The 15,723-nt window shown below is 46.5% G+C and overlaps 1 protein-coding gene across 1 annotated transcript in view; it reads left to right on the top strand.

Annotated features, from left to right (window-relative positions):
• The first annotated feature begins 647 nt into the window (after positions 1–647).
• The window catches only part of LOC144724944 (uncharacterized), a 222,556-nt gene continuing 207,480 nt past the window's right edge, over positions 648–15,723 (top strand). The window contains exon 1 of the mRNA XM_078604272.1: positions 648–1,044. Within this exon, the coding sequence (XP_078460398.1) occupies positions 726–1,044 (319 nt within the window). The 5' untranslated portion in view covers positions 648–725. The remainder of the gene's footprint in view (positions 1,045–15,723) is intronic.

Here is a 15,723-nt window from a genome sequence, read left to right as displayed (position 1 = left end):
CGCACACACAACACACATACACCACGCACACACACACACAACACACACACCACACACACACACAGCACACACACCACGCACACAACACACACAACGCACACGAAGGCGAACACACAACACATACAACGCACACAACACACGCGTCCACACTTACAGAGAGAGAAGGAGAGAGAGAGAGAAACCACACTAACACAGCCCGGAACTGCACAATACAGTGACGGGAGCGTTCGTGCGCAAAGCTCCATCACTGAAGAGCAGCGAGACAGGAGAAGAGAGAGACAGCGAGACAGAAGAGAGACAGACAGACAGAGAGAGGAGGAGAGGGGAGAGAGAGAGAGAGAGAGCGCCAGACATCCCTGGTGGCACCACCACCCCCCCAGCGGACAAGCCGCTGCGTCCTGCACATCGGAGCGCGCAATCCGTGAGCGTTACAGGCGCGGCAACCGGCACACATCGCTCCACCGCTGCACACAGCTGGAGCTGTCTCCATCATCTCCTGTCAATCCAGCCCTCCCCTCTCTCTCTCTCTCCATCCCTGCCTACCTGCTTGCCTCTATCCCCATCCTCCTCCACCTGGGCAGGCAGGCGCGTGTCACTTTCTCGCAAGAGCCGTGAGACCAGCAGGGAGAGGGCGTGGGGAGGGGGGTGCAGGAGGTGTGCGCTGAGAAGCGCCGGGTGGGTTTGCTCGCCGTGGTCATTCAGACTCCGGCCGGAGCGACGTTCGAATGGAGCGAGGAGCCGAGCGCATCGCGAGCCCGCGGCGTGGGGAGGAGCGGGAGAGCGAGACTCGCTCGCCCCGTAGCCTCGGCAGGGACGCGGGCAGCGGCCAAGCCACCTGGCTCACGGAGAAGAGAGAAGCTCTGAAGCGGCCGCGGCAACCTTCGACTGCTGACAACGTCGGTGGGCCTCGGGGATCTTCGCGGGTCGAGCAGCCCTTGGGGAGCGCGGATGGCGAGGGGGACGTGCCAGCCTGGCTCAAGTCCAAGCGCGCGACCAGAGGGGGCCCGCTGGACTTCCCCGACAAGACGGTGGCACATCTGGCAGGTTGGTGGGTTTTTTGGTGGTTGGGTTGGTGGCGTTCCATCGCTTGTCTCGTACTGGAAACGTGTGTCCACCGCCTTCACCGTGCCAAGCCCTGCGGCGGCTAAGCAGCCACTCCGAGGCCAATGGGTGGAGAGGGCCGGCGGCGTGGGTGCTCACACTGCCTCCACTGCCATTCCACCATTCCATCGTGTAAGATTGTAATGATGATAAAGTTCACATTCTGCGGTGCTTGCTTCAAGAAGGCAGTGGCTTATTAGCGGGCACGCGACTTAGTGGACACGGTAGCCACAGTCAACGCGAGATTGGAGCTGGATGTGGTCTTCTGGGTGTTGGAAATATTCACGCGAACAGACTGAAATTAAGCTCTTTTAATGTTTCCTGCCTTATAATGCATCTGCATATCTCGTGCTATGGTAGTCCTACTGCATAGTCCTCATTTACCATACCACTTCGGGGAGCCACAATGTTGACACCGCCATCACAATAATGCTTGTGGTGTATTCAGGCAAGCTTCGCTGAGCCCTAAGTCTTTCAGGAGGGCTTCCTGCATTGGAATGTTTCTCCACTTACAATGAACGAGTGGTTTGCCAACATGCGAAGTCCAACGTTCCCTCTCCTGCGGTGTGTACATCGCATCCTGCGATGACTCCCCCACTTGCCTTCCGTACACACCCGCATGTCACCGTGAGGTCTGTGGAGTTGACACTGCGAGGTAATTCCTCAACCATGGTGACAACGCAGCTGGTTAGACCAGCCGCTGGATGTCGTTGGTTCAACGCCGAATGATCGCTGGGGATGTACACCAGACACACAAACACACAGATCATGGATTATTGTGTCGCTTTTATCTACTTCCCCATTGTCTAAGTGAAATCAAGGCATGCGATTCAGGAAGTGCTGTTGGCCCGCATGGCCCTCGCTAAATTGTTTGTGTTCGCGTTCATTTGTTTATTTGCACATAACTGTAGAATTGGTCGAGCAGTTTGTGTTGACTCGGGTCAGTGAACGGTGATGAACAGCGCTGCAGATCTGGGTACGAATGTTGGTGCAGTACAAAGGTTAGCAAATACAGGCCTATACAATGTGTGCATGTGCGTGTCTTTATAGCATTTGTTGAAAGCCCAAAGTGGTATCTACTATGTGTGTGAACTGAATATTGCGCCTAATATTGCGCTGTAAAGACACATACGTCGATACCAATTTGCAAACTTGGGAAAGGGTCAATACCACAAAATATATGCACTGAAGTATTAAAAAATAATATAGCTGAGTGCTAAAGTAAACACGAAATCCACATATCGATCACGAATTCATCACGCTGGGATTTAGAAAATTCCCAGAACCAAAGTGCCATAGGACAGTGCTTCTTATACAGTACGACACACACAACACAAACACAACATGAAAGTATTTTCTATACACTTTATAAACTTTCCCCCAGGCCCTCGATGTGAAATTATGGAGATAATCGACGATTAATTAAACAGGGAGATTGTTACAGACTCAGTTGGCCACCCTTAGGGTTACCACCCCTGATGTCCAAAAAAAATGTGGGACATTCACATGGGAATAAGAATATTTCGCATTATCGGAAGAGGGACGAACTGCATCTAAATGCATTGTTGTGAGTCGGTTGATTGTTAAATAAGCAACTGGCAAAAAACAAAAACGGGACTTGGAATGTCCCAGCAAGAATTATACATTTCTCAGGACAGCCACCTCATACAGAGGACCATCCTGGGAACACTTAAAAAGGAAGCAACCAAAGCCACCCAGCATGCAGTGCGCTGATTTCTCATCAGTTGCGTTTTCTGGTTATGTAACTGATGTATGACACTACTTTCAGTAGCGTAACTAGCGTGGGGGGCAGTGGGTGCCTTGCATCAACCCCTGACGGCAAAAGCTACGAGTTGGGGCCAGCCTTGAAAACGACGATGAGATGTTTCCAACAACAGTGTAGAATAACAACACACTTCCTCCAAAACGCGGTTTCAATTTATTTTTTATAAAAATGCGTAATCTTATAAAAATGCGTGATGATGTCATGGGGCAAGATGATATATAGCTAAGGTGCGACCGTGCGAGACAAATCAAATATTGGGGCCCCACCTGACCATGTGCCGCACCCCCCCGAGCAGTTAACGTCGTTACTACGCCACTGATTACTTTATTTTACTTTTTGTTTTCGTCATTGTGGTGACCGGGGCCACTCTTGTAAACAAGGCTATGCTGATCTCTTTACTTTTCATCTGGTTAAACAAAATAAACTTTAACGCAGGCCGAACCGGCATCGGTGCTGTCATTGACTCGCCTTCCGCATTGCCTGCTACCCTTATCTCCGCCTTCTCCCTTGTAATATTCCATGGGAATCTCGTCAAACACTTGCCTGCACAGATTGAAATGACACGTTATTGACTCTGCTTGCACGAGTTGGCCATTGTGTACCGGAACCATGGCAACATTCATCCTCAGTTTACAAGATCATTCTTCAGAATGTCCAGCTGAGGGAAGAAGGTTGTCCGTGTCTGATAGGCGTGTGTACAGTCTCAATTAATTTGAAAGTCAACACATGCTCTAATAAAATCACTAAATACCAGTATTCCCTGAATTATGAGATGCTCCTGCAAGTGAGATGCACCCCATAGTCTGTGCTCCGTGTCAATAAAGTTATACAAATATGATCACAAACACACATCCATCCATCAGATTATAAAAACACTTCAAAAATTGAGGGTAAAAGTGCGTTGCAATCCAGAGAATGCGGTAAGTGCAGATACCGTCCAATGTTGTACAGGACTATTAATGTCCACAATCCAATAATCCGTAAATTCCTGTAATTTACAAATTACACGTGCTTCAGCGGCTAATCCAGAAATTTCCGCGGAAATTTTTTGTTGCATATTTCTGGATCTCTTCCCAGGAGCAGTTAATCCCTCCGCATTGGCATATTTGGTTTTTGTTTTCTTCCGTGTGGATGATAGGACCCCACGATATGGTCCAACTATATCGCCGCATATCACTGGAGTCCTGGCGTAGTTCGAGCAGTGCTTGCACGCGAGCGGCTGCTTGCTCAGTTGTGTCTGCGTGTCACGTGAGCAAGGAGTCGTTTTTGAAACCAGGTGTCTTGTTGTGTGGTCTTGAGTGTTGCTTGGGTCCTCTGCTACCTGTGAGAATGCAGGGGACACATTTTAAGAGAAAGGTTATGGGTTGGGCTTTCGTGGTGCCACTGCCCATGCCTCTGGTGGCTATAGTTTAATGAAAAGTTAAGCATATGGTGTGAGTCTGTGCAGAGGTTGAATGTTCTTTTGTATTTTAAAGACGATTGCGTGCACTTTGTGAGTATCTTATAATAAATTGCAAATGTACAGTCATTTGTCAAGCCACTGCTGGATGAACGCCTCCCAACACCATATCGATCATGGGAGCCATTTGTCCATACTTTACCACTTGGATCGGGGTGGGATGGTGAAATGGGTTCCGCAGACCGGTTCAGACATCGCCCGTAACCAAGCTAGCTCTGACTGGTGAATCGAACTCGTATTTCCAGGTTCATAGTGCAGAGTGCTAACTACTGTGCCATGTACCATGTGGAGTCTACCACTCTCAACCATACTATAAGGTACTGTAATGTAACCTTTAAAAGCAACGTGTAATTCCTCCAATGTTAGCCTCAGTACTGCACTGCACATGCCTTTTATTTATAACATTTCAGCAAATGTTATAACCAAATTGGGCTGGCTGTTCAATTGTTACATCCCTTATTGCTCTCGTTATGAATACGGCACTGACATCACAAATGATAGATTCTGGACATAATAGTAATGATGATGACATTGATTTAGGTGATCTGGAATGCTTGATGATGATGACGATGATGATACAGTAATGCAATCATCATTAGCATCATTACCACCACCCATTGTCCTTTAATTGTCTATCCACTGCTGGATGAATGCCACCTCACACTCCATCACCAGCCCTCAATAGTCCCGCAGTGCCACAATCCATCTCACTCTTACATCTGAACCCAGCAAACAGGGAACGTTGGGCCAACCTCTGACCAACGTTGCATGTTTACTCGGAACTGATCTCATCTTACCATCTCTGCAGTGGTCATCCTCTAAGGACAGGTTTTTTTTTTCATTTTGTCTGCCATTCCATCACTACTCAGCCATCACTCATTGTCCCTTTCTGTGATGTGTTCTGGCCCCGAGGTCTCCTGCCCAATATAACGTATACTGACTGGCAGCAGTATGGCTCTCTTTGTATTAATGTCCTAATCCCCATGCTTCTCTTTCCTCTCTGTCAGTGTAATGCAGTATTGCAATGTGCTATGCAGTAATTTGACCGATCTATATTTGATGGAATTGACAATTACGACATTGGTAATAAATAATGACGTTTATGAAAATTATTTTTTTTATGATGGAGATGATTGCTGATGTTGCCATTCTAATTTCATTGCAATAGATATAACATGTATACATAGCTGGATAAATTATACAATGCAGCCCAGTAAATCCCCATTATTAAAGCCTATATGCGTTTTCCCTGTGTTTCTGCATTTGACTCAACCTCTCTATAAATGTCGTGAAAGTCATCCCATTTGACGATCCACTGCTGAATGAAGGTGTCCCCACGCCATTGCTATCCTTCACAGTCACGTGATGCTACAATCCCTCTCACTTTAGCACACAGATCTCTTTCGCTCCTTCGGCCGCAGTGGGTTCCTCTTGGGCGTGTTCTCTCCTCAGTAGACATGCAACGTTGAGCTAACGTTGGCACGTGAATCTGAATCAGAATTGTGTATTCATGCTGGGGGAATCCGCTGAGCTTTCAAGATCTTTTTCACCCATGTAAAGTAGGGGTGGGTCACAAAGTTATGATGTGGTTGGAACCAGCAGACCGACGTGGGCTGAACTGTACGAATAAGGCCCAGTAACTATGGAATGGCCAATATTGGCCGTTCCATGTTTACTGGGGCTTATTCTGTGGCTACCAGCTTTGTGGCTACCAGCTTTCTCTATCAGTCATCATCTCTTCCAGCGATAACGCGTCACCTACAACCCCACTTACTTTCCTTAACGATGTGATGTCTCGGATTTTTTAAATTGTGTTTCCCGATCACTCTGTTCCTCTCGCTGTTTCTCAGTGTACAGTTATTCCAATCATGCATCATTGCATGCTTTTTCAGTTTTGTTGCAGTTTCTGTCGATATCCATGCTTCAGATATTCACACATGAGATTAATGATAATTTACAGCCTCTGTCAATCCACTGCTGAATGAAGGCATTCCCAATGCCATGTCTGTCATGATATTTTTCGACCATACTTCACCACGCTGGTCATTGCTGGCTGGCTTTAACACAGTTATTTACCACGGTATTTTATCTACGGTACATAATTTTCTCACGCACTTTTGAAAAAAACATAATTTTCTCACGCACTTTTGAAAAAAACTACTCTCCCGTGTGCACATTACAATACCACATTCTGTGTCTCACAAAGCTGAGCGACACACGGTACTAATAGCAAGCCTGAATAGCCGAGTGGCAATTTGTAAACCCTTTGCATTTGGCATGGAACGTTGAATCCTGTTTAGGTTCGGCATGCAGGTGTGTGGTCTCAGCCCGACCGTAAACTAACAAGCTTCTCCTGTACACACCCACTGCTTGTCCTTCTAGTGCCCTGCAATAGCTGACGAGTATTACCAAAACACAAGCACAATGGGAGTATCCGGCATGGGCAGTGGTGGTGTCTCACCAATAAGGCGGACCATGCAGTGGATTTAGAGAGATCTTTCAATATTGAGTGCTGAAGCCAAACAGCTTATGGAGATCCTTTCCCTGTGTCTAAGTTGAACGAAAGACTCTCTATTTTAGAGCTTAGCTGAGATTATCGTTGTTTCAGGTGGTATAAGTAATCTCGCGGTAGGATTAAGGGAGATGATGGTGTTAGTGACCAGCACATTTTTTGTATTTTACCAGGTAAAGCCCACTGAGCTGTATAGCTCTTTTTCAGAAGTGCCCTGGCCACAAATGCTAGCTCGACAAAGTGGCTTATCACGTGGTAATTTATAGCAGCCAAATGCTCAAAACGATTGTTTCTAAATTTGGAGGGATAAACCGGAGGACCTGGAGAAAAATCCAAGCGACCACGCAAACAACACGCAAACTCCAAATATACATGCGCCAGGGTTGGGATCGAACCCACGACCTCCTGCATACCAGGCGAGATAGTTAACATCTCGCCACCATCAGACTTGAAATACATTTACCTCTCATTGGAGATGACTGGTTATCAACTCGTGTTTACCCGCCCTAAAGATAGTCTCGGTGTCACGGGGTTCCTTTCATGCTCATCTCAACAAATGTGTGGGCCGCACCATTTTATTTGTGTGTGTTGCACTTCTTCTTGGTTCTTTCGGTAAAGTCAAGTAGAAGGGAAATAATAAAATAATAAAATAAAACATAATAAAATAATTCTCACGACGTTTCGTCCACAATGCAAGCAGCCGTCCTCAGGTGAAGACCATGTCTGTCGGGGAGACAGCGTCGTTTTATTTTATTATATGCTGCACTTGTTCGCGACTTCCTCTTTTCTTGCAGCGGACGGTTGCAAAAATGCGTTGCGACCGGCGTTATTGATTGAAGGAAGGCGCGCTTGTGGAAAATCGTTTTTTTGTTTTGTGTGACATCGTCCCACTTTTTTCCCCGCTGCCCCAAAGCTGCACGTGCCGCGGTCGAATTTTGCTCGTCGACCTCATCCACTCCACAGCACTCTCACTTGTGAGACGGCTCGATCTTCAAGGACACACCGACCCACCCCCCCCCAAAAAAAATAACTCGCTGCGTGCCCAAGTGGGTTGGGTGGGTGGGAATGCGTTGTAGCTGAGAGAGAAATTCACCATCTCATTGCCTCTTTACCGGCCTTATCGAAAGCGAGGAAATTAAGTTGGCGCAATCGAAATCCGTGACAATTGTATATGCCCAACTGTTCGCGTGTATTCGTGCCTGAGTGTCTCCGTGTCTCTCTCTGTCTGCATGGCTCTGCGTCTCCGTGTCTGTGTGTGTGTGTTTCTCTGTGTGTCTCTCTCTGTGTATCTCAGTGTGTCTGCGTGTCTCTGCGTGTGTCTGCGTGTCTCTGCGTGTGTCTGTGTCTGCGTGTGTGTGTCTCTCTGTGTCTCTCTCTGTGTCTCAGTGTGTCTGCGTGTGTGTGTTTCTCTGTGTGTCTCTCGCTGTCTCACTGTGTCTGTGTGTCTCTGCGTGTGTCTGCGTGTCTCTGCGTGTGTCTGTGTCTGCGTGTGTGTGTCTCTATGTGTCTCTCTCTGTGTCTCAGTGTGTGTGTTTCTCTATGTCTCTCTCGCTGTCTCAGTGTGTCTGCATGGCTCTGCGTCTCCGTGTCTCTGTGTGTGTGTTTCTTTGTGTGTCTCTCTCTCTGTGTGTCTCAGTGTGTCTGCGTGTCTCTGCGTCTCCGTGTTTGCGTGTGTGTCGCTCTGTGTGTCTCTCGCTGTCTGAGTGTGTCTGCATGGCTCTGCGTCTCCGTGTCTGTGTGTGTGTGTGTCTCTGTGTGTCTCTCTCTGTGTCTCAGTGTGTCTGCGTGTCTCTGCGTCTGCGTGTGTGTGTGTTTCTCTCTGTGTCTCAGTGTGTCTGCGTGTCTCTGCGTGTGTCTGTGTCTCTGTACAAAGGCGGTAGGGGAGGGCGAAGTTAGGGGGTGGGAGTGGAGTTAGGGGGTGGGGGCTTAGAGAGGGGGGGGGGGAGTAAGGGGGTGAGGGGTTGGGGGATGGGGGAGTTAGGGGGTGGGGGCTTGGGGGGATGGGGCAGTTAGGGGGTGGAGGATTTTCCTCTCCCTATAATTCTAACAATACTGCGACACAACTTGGACTATGTCCAGTCACACCGATGTGGCACGGCACACCAGTTGCAAAGCACTGCTGTAGTGGAATCAATCATGGCAATTACGGCAGCATCATTTGCAATAGATGTGGTGCTACCATCATTTGTTTAAATTTATTGTCATTTGTAAGCTCAAGATAATTTATTTTTCCTTGATTACCCAAATTCCCCCTCCCCCTCCCTTCCCCGTCACTGACTCCATCCCTCTTCCCAACTCCCCTATCCATTCATCACACTCATTCGTCATTAGCCATTCATTGTCGCTTCTATCATTGTTTATTTCATGCAGTATGATATGTATGTATGTTACACATCCTTCGCATCGTACGTAGCCAACCGTGCTAATCGGAGGTGTGGCCACTACCGTCCTCATCAGCTCATTCCATCTCACTTCCGCTGTACAAATCGTACATTCTTTGTTCAGCGCCTTGGTCAAGGCACGATCTAAATTCAAATAAGATGAGATACGTGATATAATAGACAATATTGTAAGTATACATTTGCTTTACAGGAATTGCAAAAAATTACGTGAATATTTTCTTAATTGTCTTGCCAGGGAAATACTTTTCCCTGTAAAATTATAATCGAATGGAAAAAAACGTGATTAAGAACATGTTCAAATTAATTAACGAATGTACACATTCAATACTTTTGTTTGTTTGCAGTACAACGCAATACGCGCAGCTCTTTGGTTAACATTTGGGTTGAACATTTTTTAATCCATATTTTTGAGAGTTAAATCGTTGCCGCAGTCTGCAGAAATTAAAGTTGACATTGACCTTTTAACACAATACCAATGGTACATTTAATTCCCCAGTGTTATTGCAAACCCAATGCCACAGCTCGTAAGCCTGCTTGATAGCTTTGCTCCATCCTTAATTACTGCATAATGGATGCAAAGCGGTGGGCAGTAGCTTCAGTACCAAAAGGTTAATGGACCTCTCGTAATCCTGGGAGGTGGTATTGAACATATGGCTTGCCAATATGTCACACACACACACACGGGAACGCATCTCGGCGGTCTGTACCATTATGTGAGTGCATGACGCATCCACGATATATGATTATTAAACCTCCGATGTGGCCGTGCAGTGGAGAGAGCTGCACTAGCTACGGAGATAGATGACACATGCTTCAACTAGCATTATTTTTTCTTCTTCAAACGTTCACAAAAGGCTAGAATTAGTTGATTAAAAAAACACATCAAGTTGCAGGAAGAGAAGTCCGTAGCAGCTGTTGTCGTTGCAGTTTTGAATTAAACGTCATTAGATGAAATATCTTCACAAGAAGTACCACAATTCGTTACTTAACCACATTCTAAATTGAAAACTCATTCCTGAATTGAAAACTTATTTCTTTAGAACGTTTTTTTGTCCTTCCCCCGCACGTCCGATTAGCAGGGTTGGCTATGTATGGCGTGAAAGAAGTTCAACATAATGTATTCTTGCATAAGTAACACCACTTTTAGTGCATCAATACATCGCATATCCTTAAATTAATGGGAATAAGTTTAACTTCAATTTTTGTGGCGATTTATCAAAGACCATATTCACAGGGCCTATTTCAAAAATAGAATGTGTTTCAATTTTAAATTACAGTTTTACCAATATTACTTTAGTCAAAGAGTCTGGAAGAAATACAAAAAATTGGTTTCTACTGATATTTGGTGTATATTTTTTTCAAGAACATTGATATAATGTTAACTGAGTTCCACAACATATGTTTTGGCCTTTCAAAAAAAGGAGCAATAAAAAAATCAACCAACCTTGTTTTTAAGTTCAACGTTCTAGGCATTTAAAATTGTGAAGTTCATGCATTTTTATTCCCAACAATTTTCTGTCAGAAGAGTTTATATTGCGTTCAAAGTCATCCTCACCACCACCGGGCAGCGCATTTCTACTCGCAGTAAACGTATCTCACGTTATTTATGTTAAATGGAACATTATTTTACCATGCCACCACTAAGTGCTTACGTGTGATTTACAAAGCCTGCGCTTCCATGAAGTACTCTATTTATTGCTTTAGCCATTGTACTACAACCTGTTGGGCTGTTGAGCCAGGTGAAACAAAGGAGCAGAGGCAAAGTGTTGTGACCGGGTGCTCTTTAAGCCCCCAACGTAGCTGTCCAAATTATTAGGTTTTTTCGGTAAAGTCACGTAGGTAAAAAATTAAAATTAAAATAAAATAAAAATCACGACGTTTCGGAGGCAACACAAGCCTCCGTCTTCAGGTGGAACCGTCACAGCACGATAGCTGTATCAAGTAACCCGTCACAGCACGCTCGCTGTATCAAGTAAATTTACATTCTTGCATAAGTAACACCGTAAATTTACTTGATACAGAGAGCGTGCTGTGACGGTTCCACCTGAAGACGGAGGCTTGTGTTGCCTCCGAAACGTCGTGATTTTTATTTTATTTGTATTTTTATTTTTTACCTACGTGACCGAAAAAACCCAAGAATATGAATCCTTGCAGTCACGAACGCTTCAAATCTAGAAGTAGCTGTCCAAATCCAAGGGTTGCTAGATGTCTCACCATGCCAATGGGTCGTTTGAGGTTCACTGCATTCCAAGACTTCCGTTTTTTGTAACCGAGGCGCGCGCACAACACGGAGCTGTTCTTTTAGTTGTATTGTTTTTCGGTCGGCATTTTCTTTTCTTCCCTTTTATCGCGAGCCACTTGTTTACAAGGAGGCCTTGTGTCCCGGATACTGGACGCGATTTTTTCTTGCCTATGAAATGCGTCCGTGATATTGGCGTGCAGTTTATTCAAGTCACGGTGTCATGTTCAATAAAGAAAAACATTTTATGCATGATGCGATTTAAGGCAGCAAGTGGTCATGCATCAATGTAAATCACCGTCTTCAATGTCAATTTAACCAACCTACGTCCACAGTCCGCGCGGATAAGAGGATTTTCACTGTAACCTTGTGTTGAACTGCCTTGCGAAAATTTGCTCGGATAACAGTGCAAAGGTGCGGCGGTGCAAACAGGTACGACTTTGCATCGGAAGAACTGTTCAATTATCCGCGGCCTCTCTGATAATTTCATTAATTTGCCGGCGAACGCAACTTATCTGTGTGCACAGGCAATGCGAGCGTGAATTGCGCGAGCATTGCGCGAAGGGGAGAATTAACGTCCCGTTCATTGGAATGGACGCTGGGAGGGTGCTGCACACTCGCATGTAATGGCACGCGCCCTGCGTTTGGCACAACATTATTATGAGTAGCGTTTACTGTTTTCCTCACACACACACAATATATATAATTGAGCAGAAAAGGCATTTCAGGATAACGTGGTTGTAACCAGGTGTGATGATTCAACACGGGAGTCCTTCGCGAACAATATTTGCGATTCAGAATTTGTTTTTTGGGTCAGATCGCAGTAAGGTGTGATGATTGTTGTTATCTGTACGTTCCTGACACTGGTTCTTATTTTGAAGTGTTTTAAATGTAGCACCTCGCGACACGTATACAGTCTGACGGACAGATGTGATTTTGGTCAGTCCGTATTTTAAGAGCTACCGCAACCTTTTTCCGGGTGACTGGAATTTGCTTGGAACCTCCAGATGCCATTGTTAATGTTAGTCAAATGGGCCTTGAAATGAGAAGTGGTGGACTTAACTTCGTATTCTTTACTTGCGGGTTGGATAGGCGACCGACAAGCCCCATTCATGCTTCAAATGCGAGGATTTAACTTACGCTGAGGAGCAACACTACAGACACTGGCAGTTTAAGCCCTTTGGACTTTCTCTTGCATGATGTTATTTTAATGGCATACAGGATATTTCTAAGCAGTCGGTAAAATATCACACTTTTCAAGGCCCGTTGTCAAGTTAAATTAATGCACACAGTAGAATTCAAAGCACAAATACCGTACATTACACGAACGAATTGCTCACATTATTGGCTGTTGTTGGCCAGATGTGAGTAGGAATTCTTGTTTTTCATTTTAAAAGTGTTTTTGTAAAATTGTTTCCCCCCAAATGTTATCCCGAACGTGCGATCGGCTTCACGAGACGGACAGTCCATTCAGATCTCCCTTCATGTTCGAGAATGCCCCCCCCCCCCCGCCGCCACCCTGAAGTGGATATCACTGAGCTGCATCTGAGACCGTCAACTCCCGTCACCTGAGAACTCAGTGTAATCACTGCGGCTGCCTGGATTCCAACCCAGCATCTAAGCGGTGCCAGCAAAGCCGAGCTGAGCAGGATTCCTGAAATGTTTTATATACGCAGTGTATGAAATCAGGCTACAAACTCTATAACACCCCTTAGTCTCGGTTCTATTATCGCATGTTCATTTTGTCCATCCCCCAAATAGATCCTGAGAACGTATTATCTGTGTTATCGATTATTCCTATTAGCCGTGATTATCCGCTGATGATTCACCCAGAGCTACTCTGCCTGAAATCCCAGACGTGGCATGAAATGAATCCGGTTATCTGCAATTGTCTGCAGAATGACCGTATGAAAAGAAAAAGGGGGTAATTTGTGTGAATAATATTGGATAATGGCATTTGCCACGAGGCCATTGCGGTGGATATCTGTGGAGTTTCACTGTAAACTGCGAGGCAGCGCTCCCAGTGCACGCACGTGGGGTCTCATAGTTACAGTGTTCCTGACCACACTCTTAACATTCTCGCTGGGTTGTTTTTTTTTTAAGGCTCGACTTTGATGTGGCCACTTTATAAGAGCGGGCAGTATCTGCTCGTCGCTTACCACAGACGCCCCTGGGAATGATGGAATAAGCAGTCGAGTTGCATTTATTTATTTACTTAATAGGCAGCTCTAATGAAGCCGTGGCATCTCGCGTCGACAGCCCTACTCAGTGTTGCTGCAACAAACGCGAAGACTCTCATGCTCTCTTTGGGGAGCCTGAGGGACAACCCTCGACGACACGGCCGCCTTTGTGCTGCGTCCGCATGCAAAAGCGTCGCGGGGTCAGACGCCGCGCGTGGGGGGGGGGGTGCCCGGTCGGAGGAGGCACGTTTTGTCCTTTTCCTGCCGTGAACCCCCTACGCGCCACTGCGGCTTGACCCTGGCACGATCCGTCACGAGGCCCATCTCTGCTCCCCAGTGGACTGAGTGTTTGTGGCGAGCGGTGGTGCAACGGTTAGCGCGCCGAGCTACGAACCGTGCGACCCGAGTAGTTCGAATCCCGCTCACGGCCATCACCAGTGACACGATTATATGCGTGTATGTCCGTTGAACTTCTTTGGCACCGTACGTAGGCAACCGCGCTAATCGGAGGTTCCAGTCTCCTCCCTTCACCACTCCCACTGACCAGCAGGGTGAAGTATGGTCAAATAACCACTAATTATATCAGCAGTGGATTGACAGATCTTGGGCCTCTCCTAGGTCGACTCAGCCTTAAATGAGAAGCCGGCACGATGTGTAAACATCGCCACTGTGGAGACAAAGGCAGCCTGGCGTGGTGCTAGCCTTGTGTGCCGAATCAGCCTTCATAGGTGCTCACTAACAGTGCTTTCCACAACAGTCTGTGAAGGCTATACGCGGATCTTTGTCTTTGAGTTTTGGCCCACTCCACTGGGGGGTCGCGATGTACAGGGCCAGGTGAACGTAGGGGCATTAGAGCCTGCGGAGCCGTGGCCTATGATTTTGGTAAAGGGTAAAGGTGCAGCCCTGCAATTGCTTGCTCAGGCCACTGCTGGCGAAATGGCCGCCACTAGAGCTAACTGATGCGTGGTATTTGGCCTACCTCTGCTTTCACCAGACGTGCCGGATTTAGAAAAACCTGCACCATTGTTTCAGCTGCTGCACATGGAACATACAATGCAACGGACGATCTTGGATCACTCAAGTTCAGTGTGGTAACCGTTTACACCACAGGAACATAAGATTTTGAGCCCCCCCCCCCCCCCCCCAAATAAATGTGTGTGTATATATACAGTGCCGGATTATCCTAGTAGCAAAAGTACCTACATATGCTACGGGCCCCGCACTATCAAGGGCCCCGTGCTAAATGCTTTCAAGCTATCAATTCAGTGATTCTGCACTTGCTCTATTACTATAGTACTATACTGCCTTCAGCATTTATGAACGACTGGGTGTTTAAGGTTAGCGATTTGTCGTGTTATCTGGCTGTATAGCAAATGAAAAAAAGCCAATTACTTTACTTTGTCAGTTAAAAATTTGCGTTTTCATATTTACGTGTTTTTAATTTATTTAGGGCCCCTTTATAACATATGCTACAGGCCCGGCACTAACTGTATATATACACACACTTCTGTACGCCCAAAACTACTTGTAGAACTCCCCAAGCCATGCATTAAAGCTATTCCGGCGCTGGCGAAAGCCCCAGTCCCTTTATACTCTGCTGGCACCGGCAGCGGAGATCGTAAACATCACTCGTCCCGCAAGGGGGCACAATTAGTGCTTCTCTTCGTCTGTTGTTGTTGAAAAAAACGATCTTCCTTTCTGTGGGCTCCATGTCGTCTCTTATCGGTGCCCTCCAGAGACGGGCCTGGACTAGTGCTTTCTGTTGGAGTGGAGTCAAGGTGACATGCAAGCGAGCTGCAGCAGTTCTCCAATCCAAATGCACAACTCCTGATGATTTGGCTCCTTGACTTGTTAACTACCTCGCCTGGTATACAGGAGGTCGTGGGTTCGATCCCGATCCTGACGCCTGCTGTATATTTGGAGTTTGCATGTTCTCCCTGTGGTTGCATGGATGTTTTTTTCCAGGTCCTCCGTTTTTTTCCCTCCAGATTTAGAAAAGTGCGTTTAGAGTATGTGGCTGCTCTAAATGTACACATGATGAGCC

This window comes from Lampetra planeri, chromosome 22 (genome assembly GCF_965212315.1).
Source record: "Lampetra planeri chromosome 22, kcLamPlan1.2.h2, whole genome shotgun sequence".
Classification (NCBI taxonomy): Eukaryota; Metazoa; Chordata; class Hyperoartia; order Petromyzontiformes; family Petromyzontidae; genus Lampetra; species Lampetra planeri.
This window is presented reverse-complemented; position numbering and strand designations above follow the sequence as displayed.